Source organism: Solea solea, chromosome 4 (assembly GCF_958295425.1).
Source record: "Solea solea chromosome 4, fSolSol10.1, whole genome shotgun sequence".
NCBI lineage: Eukaryota > Metazoa > Chordata > Actinopteri > Pleuronectiformes > Soleidae > Solea > Solea solea.
In genome coordinates this window covers 16775943-16799627 of record NC_081137.1, presented here as the reverse complement: position 1 = coordinate 16799627, position 23685 = coordinate 16775943, and the positions used below count along the sequence as shown (strand labels likewise).

Here is a 23685-nt window from a genome sequence, read left to right as displayed (position 1 = left end):
GGTTATATGAATGGACCTCAGGTTTTTATTTATTGAAACAAATGCAATTGGGTCATGTTAGGTTAAGGTATATTGTCCACAATGTAGAAAATTGTCTCCACATAAAAACACAATATATGTTATTACAGCCTTTTGGTATGTGTTTTTAAAGAACTTTAATGTCCTTCAAAAGACAAGACACAACTCAAATTAATTAAGAATATATATATCTGCGTACAAAATCCATGTGGCTGCCTCCCTTTGTTCATTTGGCTTATTGCCATGGGAAAAAACTTGCTTTATGGCTTATGATATCAGTAACTTCAACCAGAGGCAAGTTTTTTAGCTTGGACACAACTCTGAAACTTCATTTCCTTCCTGCAGATACCTTTGCCAGTAAAGTGGCTGCCATTCAAGATCAGTATGCAGATGCATCTGTGGGGAATGTGACAGGAAGTAATGCAGTTAATGTGTTTCTGGGCATTGGAGTGGCCTGGTCCGTGGCTGCTGTATATTGGGAAGTCAAAGGTGAGGTCTTCCACGTGGAACCTGGCTCGCTGGCCTTCTCCGTCACACTCTTCACCATTTTTGCCTTTTTCACTGTGGGAGTGCTGATGGTACGCCGGAGGCCGTCTGTAGGTGGTGAACTGGGAGGCCCAAAAGTTCCCAAAGTCGTCACTTCACTGCTTTTATTTGGACTTTGGTTTCTCTATATCCTTTTCTCCAGCTTGGAGGTCTACTGCCATATACCAGGCTTCTAAGATTGGACACTCATTCACACACACACACAAACACACTACTCAGACACCGATCTGGTCAGTTAACAACCATTGAAAAGACCTGTCACCACTTGATAACTGCTGCCATGGTTCATGAAGAACATTTGCATACTACACATGCAGATCTGTGCGTTTCCTCAACCCCAGGAAACCTCCAATTGTCAGTGAATGTGACTAAACTGATGACTTTTATGAAATAACACGGAACGGACATTTTTGATTAGGGGAGCAAACAGTCAGCATATCTGTGAAGACACTGGACTTTGCTTCATCATGACTCTAACCTGGACTCATGCTTTTATAGGCTGGATGTATACATTAGATGCTGTAACCCAGTATTTGAGTTAGAAACATAATGACAGAGAGGAGCAATGTTTTACATGACTCTGCTTTGCATTATAGCAGTGGAGCCTACTTTTATCTTTACACCTTATAAGCATATCATCAAGTTTATACCATGGCCACTTGTCATAGGCAAAAAAGGACCTGCATTCAAAGTGCAGCAGTAAACATGGATCTGAGCACGATTAATCCACATTTGACTATTTACAGATGATTGGTAACATAGCTCTCCGGCTTTTGTCTCCCTGACTCTCGATAGGTAGTGTCCTCGGGGCTGTAGGTGATACGCGGGTTACAGTTCATACACAGACATAATTAATACCGACACTTGCAGGACGGTTCCAACGTTCTACTTTTTATTCACACATGTACATCGCACAGCACTGACAACACAGGCAGGTAGGAACCAAAAACATGAGGGGTGTAAATAAAAAAATTCACATTAAAATAATCACCCATATACACATATGTATGTTCTATATAATATGCAATGAACAGAACTATTATATTTAATAGCCTATAAGAAGTGAATTTGTAATTATGTGCAACTGAAAAAAAGGGCATCATGAATTAATATAAATACAAAACGATATGCACTCAACTATTTAGATTTAGAACTGTTGGACTTATAAATGGAACCCTGCCAGCCAATCAGAAACAGGAAAGCGTTGGTGGCCATGGTATAAAAAAACCACAAGCACAATTTGGTTACAAATGCAAACGGATACAAATTTGTTGTATTGCACCGCACCTACTGAGGTTGATCCCACTCTGAATATTGACAGTATAATTGTAATGATGATGCACACTACACAGACCCAATATTGAAATGTATAATGGATTAAAAAATAATGACAGAATTAATTTATAATAAGCTGTGTAATTTATATATAAAAAAGGAGAAATAGGTACCTAATGTCTGCCATTTAGTTTGACTGTTTGAAAGTGATGATTCATACACCACAGAAGTCCTAAGTGTTTATTTATCAATGATGTATTTCAATGTCTTTATAATTGAATGTATTTTGAGCTCATATAATGATAAATATATGACTATAATTTATTGTAAATTGTCACATACATTTTGACTGTGTGTGTCTGCATTGGCTCCATCATCCACACTTAATTACTGCATTATTTCCCCCTGAGTGCAGAGGAGGACGTGGATTTTGTGTAGGATTACGGCATTTCATTGGGACCATGAAGTAAATATGCACAATCGTAGGGTTTTCAACCTTGTGACACATATTTGACAGAATACATTTAGTAACCGAAGGATAGTTTAGGCATTTTGGAAGATTTTATGTTTTAATAATGTTCATATTAAAATACCACATGATATTAGCCCCAAACATGATATATGTCAGACAATCCAAGTCCAAGTGAAGGGGGTCCATGACAACACAATAACACCTTCCATGCTCTGTAAGATATAAATGTGATTTGTAAACAGTACCTGAGATTCCATTACAAGTCTTTTAAGCAGGAAAAGATAACGATGATATCTAGTGCTAAGCTATGAATGAAAAGCTCTACAACCTGGGAATGTCCTTGAATTTGTGATTAACACACTGATGAAAGCTGGCTCCATGCTGTAGATCCAACTTGTCTGAGACCAGTTTTCAGATTTTTACTCAGTTATAGTCACACAGTTTTAAAGGACAATCATTTCAGAGGGGATATTGGTCTGTAATTTGAAAAATTAGACTACATGCTTATGGTGCAAATAAAGGGGCACATTTATTTTTATGTACATGTAAACTCATGATGCAGTGACTCTGCTCTGGGAATAATATAGTATAAAAGACACTGATGCACCAAAGGACAAAAAGGCACTTATTTCAGCATTCCAGGAAATACCAAACCAGGATGTGGAAACTACTTTGATGAAGATGTTTTTTTGGCAACATGCAGTTACCCAAATGTGGGACTGATGTCTCCTGGGGTATGTGATCAGGTAAAGGTAAATTATGTTTTTTTTCTGTCTTAATGTAGCTTTCAATTTATTCTTAAAACTGTTAAGTAATAAATAAAAAAAACACCCATGGGCATAATGTATAAAACCAATGGCGTTATGATCTTTTAATCTGTGTTTCAAAATAAAGTTGTTTTTTAACTGGGATATGGTAGGTTTTCTTTCACTCTATTTACATTTGACTTTTCATATAAAATAAGACTAAAAGCTTTCAAAACTATAAAAATCCCTAACATATATTTACTGTTTGAGGTTAATAAAATATATCTAGCAATATTCTACAGCAATCCATAATTTAACATGAATACATTTATAGAATAAATGTAGAGTTGTTTCTGTGCTAGTAAAAATGTTTAGATTAAATGATAAAAAAAAAACAAGTACACACCTCGTCTTCCATGACAGCAGAATTGTGTCCGTTTGAACGAATGAATAAAATATAGGTTTATAGCACCCTTTACATTCATACAACTGGATGCACTATATGTGATAACTCAGTTATCTGTTTATGGCTGTGTATAGCAGTCTGAAAATGTCCTGTAGCAAAAAAACACTAATTCAATTAATATCTACTAGGGTGACGTGCAAACAAGCGAATGACCTTTGCTGCAGCGCCACCTAAAGGAAATAACGAGCATCCCCAATCGCCTGCCAGATAGTGCTCAAATTTCCCACACACCTTGAATGCAGCAGTTGTGTGTCAGACAGGACAACATGGCTGCTGCTGCGGGCCGATACTACGGAGAAGGAGGCAGAGCGACGAAAAGACAGAAAACGGAGGAAGGAGGGATGACAACGGTGAGGGGTGTCATTATGTCTTCACAGTTGGTGCTGTAAATGTTGTTAAGTGTGCAAGCTTTTGCTTTTTAATATAATATTAGCTTGTTAACGCTGTGCCTATGTCGCCGGTAGCTAAAATGAAGAAGCTAACTAGCCATGTTGCCCCCAAGAAAACCAGTTAAGTGCTAGCTCAGGTTTAGAATTGGACACATTTAAGTGGTCAAAAGTAGTTTTCGAATTATAATAGCCAGTCAACATTACTGTTGCAAGCAATAGTTGAACATAAGATGAAGAAATTACCCCCTTCCCCTCCGAAAGCCGTAAACGCTCACGTTGATGATGGCTATGGCTAATTTGGAATGCTCTCACTGGTCACTGTAAAAGATACATCGGTTTAACGCTTATATCTGACCCGGCAGTCGCATAGTAGAAACTCAATGCATTTAGGCATGTATGCATGGTCAAGGCGACCTAATGAAAGGTGGTTTCGTGTATTTAAATCATGGCGTGGCTGTTCATCTTCTAGGGATATTCACCCATAAATATTTCTGAGGTATTGAGTGAGTGGTCGAAAAAAGACTCGTCTGAAAATGCCCAGTTGATGTCAGAGGAGAATGGCATGACTGGTTCAAAATGATAGAAAAGCTATAGTAACACAAATAACCAACGTATGCAACATCTCTAAATGCAAAGCATGTAGCACCGTGAAGCAGGTTGACTGCATAAGACCACTCCTGTCACTTCATCAGATGTCCTGTGTGGCTAGGAAATATATTTTGTGGGACTTCTTGACTGAAGCTGCCATTCACTAATTTAAGCTGTCCACCAGTGGTGCAAATATTTAATAATTTATCAAAAAAAACAAAAAAACTTATTTGTTTGATATTTTTTTTAGGAGAGCTACGAAGACCCTCACAAACCACTGCCCTCCCAGGTGGTGCACATCAGGGGTTTGGTGGATGGTATTATGGAGGCTGACCTGGTTGAGGCTCTACAGGAGTTTGGAGCCATCAGGTAACACCAAGCGTGTGCTTGGTCACCTATTAATTTTAGAATTGATTTTATCAATTGCTTTTAAGGTACTTCAGTGCCTAGTTCCCAGCTTTATTGCTGATTTGCTGATCATCATGAGCCTGGGCACAGCCTTAAATCCTTGAACAGGGCTTGGTTAATGGTTTCTGATTCCCAGATAATGGTTCATTGATTTTTGCCCATAGATTCTGATTCTGATTAATTTATTGACAGTTATGTGGTTATGATGCCCAAGAAGCGCCAGGCCCTGGTGGAGTATGAGGACATGAATGGCTCCTGCAATGCTGTTACTTATGCCGCTGAGAACCAGGTGTACATCGCAGGCCACCCTGCCTTCATCAACTACTCCACCAGCCAAAAGATCTCTAGGCCAGGAGACTCGGATGACACACGGAGCGTCAACAATGTGCTGCTACTCACCATCATAAACCCTATATATCCTATTACTACGGTAATGTGATTATAAAAACATGTTTTGTGTGAAGTGACGTGTCACATCAGTATATGTAGTATTGTGTTGACTGCAGTTGTAAAATATTACTGTGTTGGTGCGTCCTGAAATAAGCGCTTAACAAATAGTTGGTGCAGCCATATAAATTAATGTGCATGTGGTTTCAGGTGATGACAGAGTAGTCTTGTACATTTGTCTTGAAAGCTTATTATGTCAACAAAGCACCTTGATATTGATGATGTTGTTGTAGGTTTTGTGTCCTCTGCTGGAGTTCTACTAAAATAAATGTGTTATATTTTATTGTATATAAATTCTGGTTTGTTGAATTTCCTTTTTTGCTTAATTGCAATTTTTGTGTGTGTGTTGTGAAGAGCACACATTTACTTGTGTTTTTGTGCTTTTACAGGATGTGCTCTACACCATTTGCAACAACTGTGGTCCTGTACAGAGGATTGTCATCTTCAGAAAGAATGGCGTTCAGGCCATGGTTGAATATCCTTCTGAAGATTCTTACATTTTTATTGAACATGCATTTGGACAGACACATGTTTAATCATAGTTGGCAACTTAGAAATCTATAGTCAGAACTCACCTTAACTGATTGTTGCCACATTTGATACTGTCCAAAGTGCCCAGAGGGCTAAAGCTTCCTTGAATGGGGCAGACATCTATTCCGGTTGTTGCACTCTCAAGATAGAATATGCCAAGGTGAGTGTATGACAATATTTAATCGTTCTTTGTACCTGGAGAATTGGTTTTAGATTTGAATGAAAAGAAACATTTTTATTCAAATAATGCAATCCTTTCCACAGCCAGCACGCCTTAATGTCTTCAAGAACGACCAAGACACGTGGGACTACACAAACCCCACTTTGAGTGGCCAAGGTAATATGCAGTCCCCAGCCTTTCTTTCGTCCATTTTTACTTCTTCTTTTCCTCTCATGCTGCTGTATGGGATGGTTAGTTTTCGCTGCCTCCGGGAGTATTGCCTTTGGTCACAAATGAATGCTTTACGAACTCGTTGTTCACTGGCAGTATTCCTGTGATGCCTTTACAGTCTTCATGCATTTTTCCTCGCCACAGTGCAGGCACTTGGTAAGGGCATGAGGAGCAACCTCAATGGCAGCCAACCCCAATGACAGGCTTATGCATGTAAAAAGCCCAGTGCATCCATCACTGTAGGCACACTGTTCTACCCACCAGTTCACATTCCCCATAGAGCATGTCACAGCTGCACAACCACAACTCACTACCTGGTTTGATGCAGTAAACACTAGAGACTGTTACACCTGTCAGCATTCTTTCAAACATAGTGGAGATTTTATTTTAGGTTTATAATAGACACTGTATTTGCTTGACTGAATAGACTCAATAGACCAATAAACATGTCTGTGGTTAAAGGTCCCATGAGATCTGAAATGTTTCTTAGATTTTCATACACTGTACTTGTATGTTTAGTCTGGGATTTAGTGGCTTTGGAGCTGCAGCAGAATATATACTGTCAAGAGCTACTGACAATGGAGCTATATATATATATATATATATATATACACACATATACTGTAGGCCACAAGGATATTGTGCTTCTCATGGGACCTTTAATGTTGTACATTAGAAACACACTTTATGCCATCTACAATGTTGAGCCTTCAGTTTAATTTTTAAAGAAATTGATTATACCCTCAATTACTAAATGTGTTTTATTGATATAAACAATGGTCATGGCTTTCTTGAAAACTCTAGGAGAAGACGTCTTCTCATTCACTTTTGTCCATCAAAAGACGTTAATATACAGAATACTACTTTCTGATGTCAGGTTTGCTGGAGAAAAAAAACTCATGTTATGTGCATCCAGATGAACAATGCTAATTGATGGAACACATTTGCCATTGAATTTTTGTGGACAGCAGTACAACTTTGTGGTACATTAGACCTAACTTTAATTAAGAATTTTATTCTTCTTTTTTTTTTATTAGACACTGTAAAAGATGTAATTGTTTCTCCTGTACACAACCAGTACACCGCAGCTTTCATACAGATGTTTGACATCTTGTCCTCTCCGGACATATCTTGATATTGTGGTCTGTGCTGCCTTTATGAACCAGAGGTACTCCTTGTGTCCTCACTGTGCAAACTCACACAAGCTTACCTCAACCTCTAAGCAGACACATGCTGCACAGACGCAGTGCCTTCTACAGCTACCGCACAACAGCACCCACAGCTAATTAATGAGCTGTGTGGCATACATCGGACACAGTGGGGCAACAAACACCGGGACACAACCTCAACTCAGTCCATCATCACCACCACCTGACATGGGAATCCATTTTATTTTGGTGGTGGACAGTAGCCGCCATTTCAGTATGAGGGACAGAGATATTCCAATGCCATGCCAACAGACACCTCGCATATCCACCACAGACTGAACTTAGACTGATAAGCATCTACGGCCACCTCTTTACCAGTACAGCACATCTGCAGAGTCCTGAGGAGTCACCAGTTTTGATACAAATCAGTGATGATGAGGGGCGGGAGTCAGGCGTTTGGTCGTTGCGGCCGCGCCTCCTAGCCTTTGGGATGTGCCTGCCATAACACAGCCACAGGGAGCAACAGAGGAGATTTCAGACACACTCAGCCTGTCCAGGGAACAGATGACACCACATACTGGGGCAGTAAACAAAAAAAGAGGCCATTCTCTTTTTCAGACGTAACACCACTCATCTCTGCCATGCTGCGCCGAACACAACATGACAACACAACGAGCCGAATATCCACGACAACACTGCCATGACAGCACATCTTCATGCAGATATTCCAGATGACTTATTGTCAAGCGCTAGATGCCTTTTCACTTTGCAAGTGGCCGCTTTTAAAACCCAAGTAAGCAAGCATCATGTCAACGCCCATTTTTACACGAGAAGAAATATCCACAGGGGGGCCCATGAAGACACAAGCATCAAACACCATCAAGCATATATGCACAGAGGCAAACAGTAAAAAATCCTTTCCAAACTTTTCTACATTTATGGACTCTGGTATTCTGTTTTTTTCCCCCTGTGCCTTCCTTCCCATTTCCCTCCTCTGTGCTGTTCTTGTGTTGTTTCTGCGTTATTTCATTTACCCTTTTTGGCCTATAGTGATGCCTTTAACGCCTCCCGTGTGATGCAGGTTTGGCTCAGTGAGTCTGTGGACTGACAGCGTACTCTGAATTGGTGCAAATGTCCTGCTTTGTGATCAGATCAGCTGGAAATGAGCCTCTCATAGCAACTTTGAAAACAAACTGGCAGCAAATCAAAACCAAGCATGGACCCATGGATGCACTTTTCTCTCTCTGGTGGTGGGGAGACAAAGACGCAAAGAAGATGTAAAAAGGAGAATGAGTTGAGGCTGGAGTCAGAGGTTGCCTGGTAGCATCGTTGCTGAAGACTGCCCCCTACCTACCCACTGTGTCCCATGCTTCATGTGTGGTGCTGTAAGTATTTATAAGAAATGAATGAGTAATCTGACTATATGGTTACATATGTAAAAGCTACTGTAGAACGAAAATGTTTTAGCCTCCAAGACAATACTTGCATACAATACACATGTATAATAGTGGATCCTTCGTAAGAACCCCACATATGGACAAAATTAGTTTTCTCAACTTTCTGTTCTGTCTAAACTAGGACTGTATGTTAATTTAAGTTTGGGATGGACATCCTGGTGGTTTAATGCAAACATCACATTGGCCTGTCTGAGCTGTCGGAATTGAAATTCTCCACCCGACTCTTCGTTACAGGTGAAGCTAAGAAGTAAATAAACCAACAATGACTAGAATAGTATAACGTGTTTATGATTGATTGGCATTATTAGAGAATGATATTTCAAAATAAAAATACATTAGCTCATATTCAACACAATGTTATATGTAATGTGAAAAACTGCTGTAAAGTAACACTTTCACAAATATAAATTGTATTTACAATTTACAAAATGCAAGCTGTTTTGCGAAGTGTTCGCTCACTTCTTTAAAGTGATTAGAATTTTATTTTCAAAGCATTCTTACTTTACAGGATTTTTTTCCACAATTGCCCTAAAACTTTCAAATCCTCACAAGATTTGATTTAGTTTTTGTCCGTTATATTTATAATGATTTTTTTTGATTTTCTTATAGTTTACTCTATATCATTACATATTGAAACAGAGACGCATATTTGTTAATTTATTGCGAGTGACATTGTCTTTGCAATGTTCCACAAAGTTATGGAGTGGAGCTTTCCAGTGGTGAAGTAAGAACCCGACAGTTGTACATGGATTTCACTTTGTAGAAGAACTACACAACTAAGTAGCTGCGAAATGTTCTAGTTCTCAGTCTTAATCAACATGTAGGCTTTTATTCTACAAAATTGGGTTATGCTTTTAGTAGTGTGTTGTTGGTGACACACAGTAATGTGTAATGACTGGAGGTTTAGCTTGCTGTGTGTAGGTGAGGGCGTGGGCATGCGTTTATATTCTAGAAGGTATTTCAACCATACACACAAGCGCCAACTCTAATCAAGAAATGATTTAAATACACACTGTAAAATTTAGTTTTACTAAATTAAGGTTTAAAATAAAAAGCTACTGTCAATTAAAAGTGTTAAATGGCTTCATTCTGATAGTTATCACTGATGATGGAGAGGTTGGTCAGTGATAATTGTGATAAAGGTAGCATTCACATTTGAGTCCACACAATACCTTGACTTTGTTACCTTTTTTTTTTTATCCAAGAGCAACTTGTTTTGTTACTGATTTTGTGATAAGAAAGCATTTAGTTTTTGAAACAATTAAGTGCCCCACACATGGTTGATAATGATGCAGAGACTTCACTATGGGTTTTGTTAAGTGTCGAAAATATTTTGTAATTACAAACGGGACTGTCATGAATGATGTCAGGTTTTTTTTCTTTCCTCAAGAGTTTAATATGATCTGCTTTCATGGTATAATGTCTGTCACGTCTGATGTTAAACCTGTGTCTTATTCTGGTTTGTTAGTTTCCAATAAAATGTACGTAGACTACAAGTGCTGCTCACAGCACTGACACACATTCGAACCTCTTACTTTGTATTTGAATGTTTGTGTCATAACTTAAAAATGTTAGCATGCACATTTCCACTTGATTGTAATTTTGGATTTGACACTTATATATGTGTACTTGCACAGATGCTGATGGTGAAGGCAATTGGAACAGTTCGCAAGGTGTGTGTACATGTTTGTATGGGGGTGGCAGATTAAGTGCTTAAAAACATTCTTAAATCTCCATTATGTCACATAGTAAACAACATAGAGCCTGAAACCTTTTTTTTTTTTTTACACTTAATGATGTCCTGTTTTGCATGTCAGTCACAGTCCCTTAGCACTTATTACTAATATAGTTACATTTTGATTGGCAACATTTTATTATACCGTTTTAGATCCCAATGCCAATCCCAACAAACGTCAGAGGCAGCCTGCTCTGCTAGGAGATCACCCACCAGATTATGGTAAGTATGCAACAACGGAAGTGCTACAGTGTTGGGATCCATTATTTTAATGTATCTGTTCCTTTTATTTTATTGTAATTAAGGTGGGCCTCAAGGAGGCTACCATAGCTACAATGACGACGGCTATGGGCCCCCTCCTCACCATCGCATGGGACCAGGAATAGGCGGGCGTGGTCGTGGTAGCCAGCGATATGGCCCCGGATATGGACCGCCACCTCCCGAGTATGGTCCTCATGCAGACTCCCCAGTTCTTATGCTGTATGGTCTTGAGCCAGCCAAGATTAATGCCGACAAGGTCTTCAACATCTTCTGCCTCTATGGGAATGTAGAGAGGGTGAGTAAGCCAAACACTTTATGCAGTATTTTGCTTGTTTCAAATTCATCGTAAACTTGCCTGGCCTGCACATGTTTCACAATAAAGAAATACTCGAGTGCTTTTACTTTGAAATGGGAACAAAATGTGCTGTGCCTGACATACGAGACAGATATAGACGGGGGAAATTGTGAAGAAAGAACATTTTCACTGTATATTATGTTCTATGAGATGCATGCAATGTTGCCATTTTCATCAGTTAAAATGTATGCCTACTTTGAAAGTAGAGACACCTCACATGCATACAGTATGAAACTTTGTACCTTCGTAATGTAATTTAAGTGATAATGACTACTGGAGTTGCTATGGTTACAAATTACACTGCAGAGTCTAATCATTCAAGGAAAGTTAGTATGTGATTTATTACTTTATATAATCATGTTTGTGTGTAATGTATGTGTTTAGGTGAAGTTCATGAAGAGTAAGCCTGGAGCAGCAATGGTGGAGATGGGGGATTGTTACTCTGTGGACAGAGCTATCTCTCACCTCAACAACAACTTCCTTTTTGGACAGAAACTCAGCGTTTGGTAAGAAGAGCTGTTCAAAAACATTAAAACAAATACAGTATTTAAAAATGCCATCAAAGTTGAGGTACAGTGTACCTGATACACATGTACAGATAGGTGACCTCTGTCTGTCATTTCCTGGCTAGTGTGTCCAAGCAGCAAGCGATTGTGCCCGGACAGTGTTACCAGTTAGAGGACAACACAAGCAGCTTTAAAGATTTCCACGGCTCCCGCAACAATCGCTTCACCTCCCCAGAGCAGGCGGCTAAAAACCGAATCCAGCACCCCAGCAATGTCCTGCACTTCTTTAATGCACAGCCCGACATTTCTGAGGAGATATTCAATCAGGTATGTATTCAGCCCAAACCTCCATGGGTCCTACCAGGTTTTTTGCAAACTACCTTACCAAATGTTTCTCGCAATCTGGTGTCTCCTTCCAGGTCTGTGATGAACTGGGGATTAAGAGTCCCACAAGTGTGAAGCTTTTCACTGGAAAAAGTGAGTAATATTGATTGACATTTTAAGATTTGAACAGGATTAAGTAATGAGTTAGTTAGAACACAACCTGTCTGACCTGTTTAACACTGGCATGTACACAATGTACTCTACTATCCAGAATGTGGTGACTTGCCATAGTCTAATTTACCTCACCCACAGTTTCATGATACATCAAAAATAAATGTAACTTTGTTTAGGCTGCTGAAATGAATGAAAAGCCAATGCAGTCTCCTAAGAATACTTGCACAAAACTGTGTGTGTACTCAATTATGAAAACCAAGCCCCTGCAATTTAGATTGTTTAAAGTGGATACAATTAGTTTATTACATTTAAATCTTGATTTAGTCAAGGAAATGTCAGATTAGACAGCCCACAGTCTGAAAAAGTGTTTTCCAGTTACTTAAATTTGAGTTCTAGTTTTATATTTTGAATTGCACATTGTATGTAGGTGTATTTTGGTTTTGCTGCAGCTGTTGCATGTCTCATTTCAAGTATAATTATGACAATGATTAATGTTTTAAGTATAATGCAGCGACACTCAATTGAACATTATCCATAATAATCTTATTAGTTGTCTTATGTGACACGAAAGGTGAGCGGAGTTCATCCGGTCTGCTGGAGTGGGAGTCCATCAATGACGCTATGGAAGCCCTCGCTCTGATGAATCATTTCCAGATGAAAAATCCCAGTAAGTTCTCGTTAGTGGAGTAATATAAACACGGTTTACTTATGTAGTGTGTGTACTATGATAGTTTACCTTTTTTAATCTGTACATCTTGACTATCTTCTGTTATAGGTGGGCCTTACCCTTACACACTGAAGCTGTGTTTCTCAACTACACACCATACCAACTAAATATCACCCCCTTTAAATCATTTGTAATGTTTTGTGTCTTTGCTTAGTATCACACAGGTTTTGTGTGTGTGTGTGTGTGTGTGTGTCGTTGCATCTGATCATGAAATATTCAGCCAGTGTTGACAAAACCTAGTGTGCTTGAGAACATGTTATGGCTTTGTATAATTTTATTTCAATGTTACCATGTTTTGTTTTTTTCCCCATTTCTTTTGTATTTTTGACACATTGAATTTGAAAGATTTCACACTACCCTGAAATAACATTTGTGTTTTTAAATAAAGCTAACATTCACCATTAGGTGAAGACCAGTCACTGTCTTTCAATAAACTGTACTGACGATATTTAAAGGTTTATTATTATTATTTATTCAATTTTGAGATCACATTCATTTGTCCAGTAGGAGAACACTTAAGTCTGCATCAGACAGAGCCCCCTTCAGACTGAACCACAATCACACAATTACACACATCCATATTTGCACTACATTCAATTCAATATTGAGGTGTAGATTTTTGTGTTAGGTTGATTAATAAAGTTACAATGTGCTGTTGCTCCTTTTACTTACTGATATTTTTGTTATTTAAATAGTTTTGAGTTAATCACTGGATTGTTTTACTGGGGTAACACTGTCTGCTGCATACATTATGTATTGTTTGCTACATCACTCTAAGAACAGTTATATGATATATTCACAAGGAACTTTTTAGTAATAGCAGTAACAGTGCTTCATCTGTTAAAGCTTATTCTTTAACTTCATTAGCAGTTGGTCAAATCCTGGTTCCTAGTATTAAGAGTTTGACTACTTCTCTCACAGGATGCAGTGAAGGCTTTATAATACAACTGTTATAATTGCATGTTTTTGTGGATGTAACCTGAGCACGTATACAGTAAGTAAACCATGTTTGTAATAGTCCAGATACTAATTAGTGTGTATCCCAAATTATTCGGCACTTGCATTACAACAACTTGTACTGATTCCAAAAATAAGGGTAAACCAACCTGACTAGTTTGATGTGCAATTATCCACCTTTTGTTTTATTCTTTGACAATGGACATCTTGACCAGTGGAACTAATGGTTCTTTTTAGTTCATGTAAATCAGGACAGGGTCACAGTGAGCCATCATGCAGCCTGACGTAAAGCAGCCGTCATTTTACACCGGTGAATTTGCCATTGTAATCTGTTAAAGTCTGACGTGAAAAGACCCAGTGCGCACTGAAATTCAGTGGAGCACACAATTCCAGTAAGGCAGCGATTTTAAAGTGGAAAGTAACCCCTGGGCCCGTATTAAAAGCAGCCCCTTCTGGACCCTTGTCCCATCCGCAGTAGAGGTCAGTGTAAATTGTTACACATATACAAACACATACGTAAGGAGGTTTAAAAAAGAAAGAACATTGTGATCAAATGTAAAACTACAACTCCCATGCGCCCCAGTCGCGTAGGTGTTTCCGGTGTCTCATAACATATTACTTCCTTCCACACAGACCGACACGAACAAACCGAGAAAGGAGACGTTGCTAACTTTCAAATGCCGTCACCCGCGCTTGCGTATCGCTAGTTAAGTTTTTGTTTAATTTTCCGACGTAAAATCCGCGGTATGTGGCGGCTCGAGTGCGAGAACTGAACACGCGCTGATAAACGTAGAGCGTTACGTGTAGGCCTTCGAAGAAAGTTTGGTCGAGGGGCCTGTAAACAACATGTCCTCCGCCTCGCAGTCTTCCTCCAGACGGCAATGGTGCTACCTCTGCGATCTGCCCAAGATGCCGTGGGCCATGCTGTGGGAGTTCAGCGAAGCTGTGTGCCGCGGGTGCGTCAACTACGACGGCGCAGACAGAATAGAGCTCCTCATTGAAACTGCCAGGCAACTGAAAAGCACGCATGGAGTCTTAGACGGCAGGTCCCCCGGTCCACAGCAGAGCAAACCCAGCTCTGCCGGGCCCATTGAAGCAGCAGGGCGGCAGCATGGAGAGCGAGTAGACAGGGGGAGGGGGGAGTACGGGGTGTCCTCTCGCCTCCCGAACGGCCTGCACAGAGCTGAGGATGCGGCTCTGTCTGAGGGCAGTCGGCAGAGCCCTAATACACGTCGAGCTATAGTAGGTGCAGTCCCCAGTCTTCATGGCGCTATACCCCATGCACTGATAGCTCAGGGGTTAGTTGCAGCCCCCCATGGGCTTTTGGCCCCATTATCCAGCTCCAGGGCTGGGGCCACATCTATTGCTGTCTCAGCTGGCCCAATAATGGGTGATGGTGGAAGAAGACAGGCTGTGCCACTGGGTGTGGGAGCTAGTACGTCTGCTCTGGTGGGTATAGATCCTGCAATGTGGAGGAACAATGAAGTGATGAGTGAACTAAATGAGATTTCTCGCAGTAGGGTCGAAGGCTGGCCAAACCGCCCTAAAGCTGTGCGGGATGTACTTGTCTCTCTCAGCAGCTGTGTCCCATTTAATGTGCGTTTCAGGAAAGACCACAATCTGATGGGTCGTGTTCTGGCCTTTGATGCCAGTGCCACCCCAGAGTTTGAGCTCAAGGTGTTTGTGGAGTATCCTGCCGGGTCTGGGATGATCTTCTCAGGAGTCCCAGACCTGGTCAGGCAAATGTTTCGTGACTCGGCCAAAGATGCAGGTAAAGCAGTGAACTCTGGTCTCCGATATGTGGAATATGAGAAGCGCCATGGCACAGGAGACTGGCGTGGGCTGTCTGAGCTGTTGAATGAGGGTGTGCGTATGTTTAAAGAGCCCCCAATTCCAGAGGTGCTGCCACAGCCTGATGCAATGTTACCCATGGCAGCTGCTGGACGCCCTGTACAAATGAAGAGCACAACTCGTCGCCGCAAGGCTTCTCCAGGCTCGGAGAATGGAGATAGTGAAGGGAGACCTGATCAACCAGCAAGAGAGCCCTGGCCCCGAGGTGTTTACTCAGGCATGGAACCGCTTTCTGCCATGGTTGTCCCTCAAGAAGGCCCACCTCGATTACACAGCCAGCCCTCACCAATCTCAGCACTCATGGGAGTTGCAGACAGTCTGAGCACTAGTCAGATGGCCAGAGATAGCCCCAGCATGTCCACAGCCCACTCCTCCTCAGCTGGGCGTCCCACCAGCAGCAGCCCCTCCACCGCTGCCACCTCAGTCTCCCAGGCATCTATGGTGCAGGGTTTAAATGCAGTTGGGCCTGGCAGCAACACCACTGCTGGGGAGTCTTCAAGCAGCGCTCAGGGCACCCTGCTCTGCTGCAGCCTCTGCAGAGAGCGCTTGGAGGACACTCATTTTGTCCAGTGTCCCTCTGTCATGCACCACAAGTTCTGCTTCCCCTGTACGAGGGGATTCATCCGCAGCCAAGGTCAAGGAGGGGAGGTGTACTGTCCTAGTGGAGAGCGTTGCCCCCTGGCTGGATCCACCGTGCCTTGGGCCTTCATGCAGGGAGAAATCTCAACCATCCTGGCTGGAGACGGAGACGTGACAGTAAAGAAGGAGAGTGACCCTTGACGTCGCCATCCTGATGTGGTGAATGGTAAGAAGGAGAGAAAATCTGCTTTGTTTTTGTTTTTATTAACCTACAAATATCTTCCTTTGTCAAATGAATACAGGGAATGTAGCTGTCCTGAGTGGGCTGGGCACAATATCACCATTTAATCATTAAAAAAATTAAAATGAACATGTCAAATCCTTAATCTGGATATTTAACGAACAATAGTGTCCTCTTAAAAGGAGCTGCTATGTTGCTGTTTTTGGTTAATTTGTGTAACGGGTCCAATATTTCAGAGGATATTTTCATTTTAATACTCATCAATGTTGTACTATGTTACCCATCTGCAATACATGTCTCAGGTAATTCATCAATAACATACACAACAAGGAAAGTCTTAAAGCTTTTGTCAGAGTAGCCATGTATACAGTCACTAAACGATGTAGGATTTGGGTAATTGTTTATAAACAACTGTCGTTATCATACTTTTGGCACTGAATTGCAGATACACAGGCTCCTGCTAAAATGAGCTCAGTGGATAAAAAAAAGATTAAAGAGTGTAAACTAATATTTGAACAAAGTTTTTTTTGACAAAAATGACAAGCCTATTTTTTTATATTTCAGCAAGCATTTTTATAATTATCTCACTTTTGCCATGAAATATTGTGAAATATTAGTGTTAGACTTAACAAAACTTTAATACATGTCAGCATGTACATTTAAAAAAAAAATAATAATTTGCCTATTGAAGCAGAGGAAATTAAAAAAGGATATTTACAGTTACTATGTGGAGACATTTTCTACTCTCTTATTACTCTTACTATAACAGTGTTAACAGTCAGGCATGACAGCTTCCATACGTTCTTAGGCAACATGAACTTTAATGTTAAATAAATGTTACTACTCTGTTGTTTTTAAAATGTTCTTAAATCCTTTTCTTCTTCTTCTTCTCCTTCCACAGTGGATCAAACACTTTGAAAGCACTTCCCTGATATCTCAAGCAGAGGTCCTCTTTGGCTGCAGTTCATCATTTGTGCCTCTGAAAACAGAAACACTCTGAGCTTCAGAAGGACAAACACTCACACACACACACTCACTCGTGAGAGGAGGGACATGTCTCCGCTCACCTGTGAAGGATGAGCTGCTACATCACAACCGTACGTCGAGTCCTGACCACATTTCTCCTCTCGTCTGTCCAGCACCGCAGCGGAAGCCGCTCATCAGGCCTCGTTTTCAATGCCCGGGGATTGAAAGCACACGCTTGTTTTTAAGAATGACAATCTCTCTTGTTCTTTCATTTGTGTTGTTATATATGTTGCATACTGTCCTATACAGGTGGATGACAGATATAACTGATATATGGTTTCACAGAATCATGCAATTCAACGGAAAAACAAATGAATGTCCAAAATGTGGCAAAAACCATTGGGTCCTTAAAGCCAAGGATTAAAAAAAATGTAATCCCATACTATGTCTCTTAGGTATTCTCTCTATATTGTTTGTCAAAAATGTGAATTTACTTTCAATATGGCTATGTAATTTCTATTTTTGATACAATACAAATTTATATGTATTTGTTTATAGTGATGAGAAGACCAAAGATGGCTTCATGCGCAATGTAATTTTATTGTATTGTAGCTGTGTATGCTGTATTCACTGATAACCTTGGCATCAGTCACTAATTTGTTCATCTATCTCAGACGTAAGCTTGTCTTGTCTATTTACTTTTATTGAATTGTATGTATGGTATAATAATTAGCACCACAATCTTCAATGGTTAACCCCACATATTCGTGATCTTCACAGGTCAATTCTACAATAAACTACAAAACAGTTCTTAGTTCTCTCTTTGTTTCGCTACTCGTGAACATGGCGAAAGTGCAGCACGTCATTGAATTTGAATTCATTCTTAAGTAAAACTTTATTTGAATAAAAAACACACACCACATGTTGACAATATGAATACAATTAGTCCATAAAAGCACTTAGATGTACAAACAAGTGCCAGAGTGCACAATTGATTTGAAAATTATTGGCCACTGGAATAATATAATAATAAACACTATTAACACACCCAAATTAGCTGTATATAGACAATAATTTGCTTCTATGTAAACATAAAAACTGCTATAAATCATTAGTTTCTTTAAATGTGGTTACATTTATAATCAGTCTCACGCCACTCGTTTGAGTGTCAAAACACCAGGATTATATATTATAATTTATCGTCCGTCAGACATTTCTTTAAACACTCAGATGGGACAGCCTGTGTCTCCCAGAGCTCCCCGAGCTCCCTTCAGTGTCCCTCGTTTCACAGACGTCCAGTAGCCAGAGAAGCCGTTCTGCGGCTGCACCTGAGGGCAGAACAGATCTGTTCAACAACACATCCAGCAACAGTGTCATTCACACACTATGTCATGCAATAACTACCAGGCTCATCAATGAAGTGTGTACACATACATACACTCACATACATTTGTTATGTATAATATATATATATATATATATATATATATATGTGTGTAATCCTATTCATGTTCTTATAACCATACATAAGGAAAGTCATGTGGATCAGCTCTGCTGTCACTCGAAACTGTGCAAATATTAATTATCAAACCACAACGTGCTGGCACCCATTCAGTTTCATTTGACTTTGTGCACCTGTGCTTTCCTCACTAATTACGCATCATTTCACTCACCCACAACCCACCCACTTTTCATTTGAAGCATTAGTTTAAACGACCCATTCTGCAGGTTTACCTCATGCTACTGAGTACAGATGAAGGTCACGCATGCTTCTGTTCAGAGTGTAGTTTTCACAACAAGTTGGAGAAGCAGATAGGAGTTGCAGCTCAAAAAAAACATGAACTTGTGACAATTAGCTTTAAAATAATTAGATTTGTTACCAAAAACAAACAAACATACACGTGTACTAAATGTCCCCAAATGTATGACGAAGTATTAGGGCCTTTCACTTTTTTTTAATCTTTCGAAAATAAATTTGTAATATTATGAGAGTGGACAACAGATTTTGGACGACATACTATAATCTGACTTTTTTGACTGATTTTGGATGACGTACTAAAATATGACTTTTGAGACGTCCCTCTCTCCCCTAAAACAGTAGGGCTGGTTGTGTACTTCTCTTTTCAGATTCTTGTCTGTTTAAGAAGGCGGGGCTGGGAGCGTCATTGACACTGATGGGGCACACCTGCCATGTGTGTCCCAAGTATAAATTGCATGCTGCCCAGAAGTTTCTCTCTTGCTTGCATTATCCTGCTTCCACCTCTCCACAGAGAGCCAGACTTCTTGTTTGTTGGTTTGACACACCTTACAACATTCACCACACCTACAGTGGCCCACACACTGAAACTCACCTTCATTTTCGTATTAACCTTATTTGAGTGGGTTGTTTGATCTTTAGTTCGATTATAAATAAATCATTTTGTTATATCGTTTATTGTCATCTCTGTCCCATTTTTGTTGCATCTCTGAGGCAGGGTTTGAATTTTTTTGGACTGAAATTCGACGACATACTATAGTATGACTTTTTGGACCACATACTATACTATGATTATTTTGACAGATTTTTGACGACTTACTATAGAAGGAATTTTTTGACCGATTTTGGACGACATACTATAGTATGCCTTTTTGAACCGATTTTGGACGACAATCTATACTATGACTTTTTGGACCAATTTTGGACGACTTAGTATAGTATGACTTTTTGGACCGATTTTGGACGACATACTATAGTATGACTTTTTTGACTGATTTTGGACGACATACTATACTATGACTTTTTTACTGATTTTGGACCACATACTATACTATGACTTTTTTGACTGATTTTGGACGACATACTATATACTGTGACTTTTGGGACCGTTTTTGGACGACATACTATACTATGACTTTTTGGACCAATTTTGGACGACATACTATACTATGATTATTTTTACTAATATTTGACGACATACTATAGTATGACATTTTTGACAGATTTTGTACGACATACTATATACTATGACTTTTTGGACCAATTTTGGACGACATACTATACTATGACTTTTTGGACCAATTTTGGACGACATACTATACTGTGATTATTTTTACTGATATTTGACGACATACTATAGTATGACTTTTTTGACTGATTTTGGACAACATATTACAGTCTGACTTTTTGGACGGATTTTGGACGACATACTATAGTATGACTTTTTTGACCGATTCTGGACGACATACTATACGATGACTTTTTTGACAGATTTTGGACGACAAACTATAGTATGACTTTTTTGACTGATTTTGGACGACATACTATATACTGTGACTTTTGGGACCGTTTTTGGACGACATACTATACTATGACTTTTTGGACCAATTTTGGACGACATACTATACTATGATTATTTTTACTGATATTTGACGACATACTATAGTATGACATTTTTGACAGATTTTGTACGACATACTATATACTATGACTTTTTGGACCAATTTTGGACGACATACTATACTATGACTTTTTGGACCAATTTTGGACGACATACTATACTGTGATTATTTTTACTGATATTTGACGACATACTATACTATGACTTTTTTGACTGATTTTGGACGACATATTACAGTCTGACTTTTTGGACGGATTTTGGACGACATACTATGTAGTATGACTTTTTTGACCGATTTTGGACAACATACTATAGTATGACTTTTTTGACGGTTCTGGACGACATACAGTAGTATGACTTTTTTGACAGATTTTGGACGACAAACTATAGTATGACTTTTTTGACTGATTTTGGACGACATACTATATACTATGACTTTTTGGACCGATTTTGGACGACATACTATACTATGGCTTTTGGGACCGTTTTTGTACGACATACTATACTATGACTTTTTGGACCAATTTTGGACGACATACTATACTATGATTATTTTTACTGATATTTGACGACATACTATAGTATGACATTTTTGACTGATTTTGTACGACATACTTTATACTATGACTTTTTGGACCAATTTTGGACGACATACTATACTATGACTTTTTGGACCAATTTTGGACGACATATTACAGTATGACTTTTTGGACGGATTTTGGACGACATACTATGTAGTATGACTTTTTTGACCGATTTTGGACAACATACAGTAGTATGACTTTTTTGACTGATTTTGGACGACAAACTATAGTATGACTTTTTTGACAGATTTTGGACGACAAACTATAGTATGACTTTTTTGACTGATTTTGGGCGACATACCATATACTATGACTTTTTGGACCGATTTTGGACGACATACTATACTATGGCTTTCGGGACCGTTTTTGTACGACATACTATACTATGACTTTTTGGACCAATTTTGGAAGACATACTATACTATGATTATTTTTACTGATATTTGACGACATACTATAGTATGACTTTTTTGACTGATTTTGGACGACATACTATGTAGTATGACTTTTTTGACCGATTTTGGACGAAATACTATAATATGACTTTTTTGACTGATTTTGGACGACATACTATACTATACTATGACTTTTTTTGACCAATTTTGGACGACATACTATACTATGACTTTTTTGACTGATTTTGGACGACAAACTATAGTATGACTTTTTTGACTGATTTTGGACGACATACTATATACTGTGACTTTTGGGACCGTTTTTGGACGACATACTATACTATGACTTTTTGGACCAATTTTGGACGACATACTATACTATGATTATTTTTACTGATATTTGACGACATACTATAGTATGACTTTTTGGACCAATTTTGGACGACATACTATAATGATTATTTTTACTGATATTTGACGACATACTATAGTATGACATTTTTGACTGATTTTGTACGACATACTATATACTATGACTTTTTGGACCAATTTTGGACGACATACTATACTATGATTATTGTTACATGCCCAGCAGGGGCATTGTATTAGTTTTTCTTGTCCTCTTCTCTCCTCTCTCCCTCCCCTATCCTTCCACCAGGTGCTGATGATCATGAGCTGCACCTGGGAGGACATGAGGCCACCGCCTTGACTTCTGCCATGGCCAATCATCTGACGGGAGGCTCAATAAAGGGGAGCCTGTTGAGGAGCTCTCACTCTCTCAATTTGTCTACACTCGATGCAATTGCTGGCAGACAACAACAGTCGTGGTAAATTGTGTGTGGTGGGGAAGGAGTTAGTTCAGCTTGGGGTACCCTGTACATGGCAGCACGTAGTTAACACTGTCTATATACACTAGCTTAGCGGTGGAGCGTTGCCACCCATGTAACATTTTGACAATTATTTTGAATTAAGTATTCATTATTAAATATAATTTCTTTAAACTGTCTTTGTCTCATTCAAAACTTTGGTTTGTCGTGTTGCTGTCTTGTTTGTCTAACAAACAAATTAAGAACGTAACATTATTTTTACTGATATTTGACGACATACTATAGTATGACTTTTTTGACCGATTTTGGACGACATATTACAGTATGACTTTTTGGACGGATTTTGGACGACATACTATATAGTATGACTTTTTTGACCGATTTTGGACAACATACTATACTATGACTTTTTTGAGTGATTTTGGAAGACATACTATAGTATGACTTTTTTGACGGATTTTGGACGACATACTATAGTATGACTTTTTTGACCGATTTTGGACAACATAATATACTATGACTTTTTTGACCGATTTTGGACAACATACTATAGTATGACTTTTTTGACTGAATTTGGACGACAAACTATAGTATGACTTTTTTGACGGATTTTGGACGACATACTATAGTATGACTTTTTTGACCGATTTTGGACAACATAATATACTATGACTTTTTTGAGTGATTTTGGAAGACACACTATAGTATGACTTTTCTGACTGATTTTGGACGACATACTATACTATGACTTTTTTTTTGACCGATTTTGGACAACATACTATAGTATGACTTTTTTGACTGATTTTGGACGACAAACTATAGTATGACTTTTTTGACTGATTTTTGACGACATACTATCCTATGACTTTTTTGACTGATTTTGGACGACATACTATAGTATGACTTTTTTGACTGATTTTGGACGACATACTATAGTATGACTT

General features: G+C 39.1%; 3 protein-coding genes across 8 annotated transcripts in view; all 3 read left to right on the top strand.

The window, feature by feature from the left end:
• slc8a2a (solute carrier family 8 member 2a) overlaps window positions 1–3219 on the top strand; it is a 31605-nt gene extending 28386 nt beyond the window's left edge. For all 5 annotated transcript variants that reach the window (XM_058628445.1, XM_058628446.1, XM_058628448.1 and 2 more), the window contains one exon: window positions 364–3219. In XM_058628445.1, the coding sequence (XP_058484428.1) occupies window positions 364–740 (377 nt within the window). In that variant the 3' untranslated portion in view covers window positions 741–3219. The remainder of the gene's footprint in view (window positions 1–363) is intronic.
• Window positions 2921–13412, top strand: hnrnpl (heterogeneous nuclear ribonucleoprotein L). Of its 2 annotated transcripts, none has more exons than XM_058628452.1 (15): window positions 2921–3057; window positions 3652–3873; window positions 4751–4869; window positions 5101–5338; window positions 5745–5832; window positions 5952–6046; window positions 6151–6223; window positions 10520–10555; window positions 10771–10839; window positions 10923–11173; window positions 11618–11739; window positions 11865–12066; window positions 12159–12216; window positions 12809–12904; window positions 13013–13412. In XM_058628452.1, the coding sequence occupies exons 2-15, from the start codon at window positions 3760–3762 to the stop codon at window positions 13069–13071; spliced, it is 1620 nt and encodes a 539-aa protein (XP_058484435.1). In that variant the 5' UTR covers window positions 2921–3057; window positions 3652–3759; the 3' UTR covers window positions 13072–13412. The 2 variants fall into 2 exon arrangements, with proteins under 2 accessions (XP_058484435.1, XP_058484434.1); XM_058628451.1 differs by having other exon boundaries at window positions 12788–12904.
• A 1119-nt stretch (window positions 13413–14531) lies between these two features.
• Window positions 14532–18368, top strand: LOC131459019 (interferon regulatory factor 2-binding protein 1-like). The gene is made up of 2 exons (XM_058628450.1): window positions 14532–16577; window positions 17494–18368. The coding sequence occupies exon 1, from the start codon at window positions 14768–14770 to the stop codon at window positions 16550–16552; it is 1785 nt and encodes a 594-aa protein (XP_058484433.1). The 5' UTR covers window positions 14532–14767; the 3' UTR covers window positions 16553–16577; window positions 17494–18368.
• The last annotated feature ends 5317 nt before the right edge of the window (window positions 18369–23685 follow it).

Bases quoted from the DNA above. Each gene is read 5' to 3' on its own strand.
- hnrnpl (XM_058628451.1), top strand. From the start codon at position 3,760: ATGCAGCAGTTGTGTGTCAGACAGGACAACATGGCTGCTGCTGCGGGC. The intron at 4,870-5,100 runs GTAACACCAAGC...ATTTATTGACAG, and splicing joins CAGGAGTTTGGAGCCATCAG to TTATGTGGTTATGATGCCCA. The intron at 5,833-5,951 runs ATCCTTCTGAAG...TTGTTGCCACAT, and splicing joins CGTTCAGGCCATGGTTGAAT to TTGATACTGTCCAAAGTGCC.
- LOC131459019 (XM_058628450.1), top strand. From the start codon at position 14,768: ATGTCCTCCGCCTCGCAGTCTTCCTCCAGACGGCAATGGTGCTACCTC.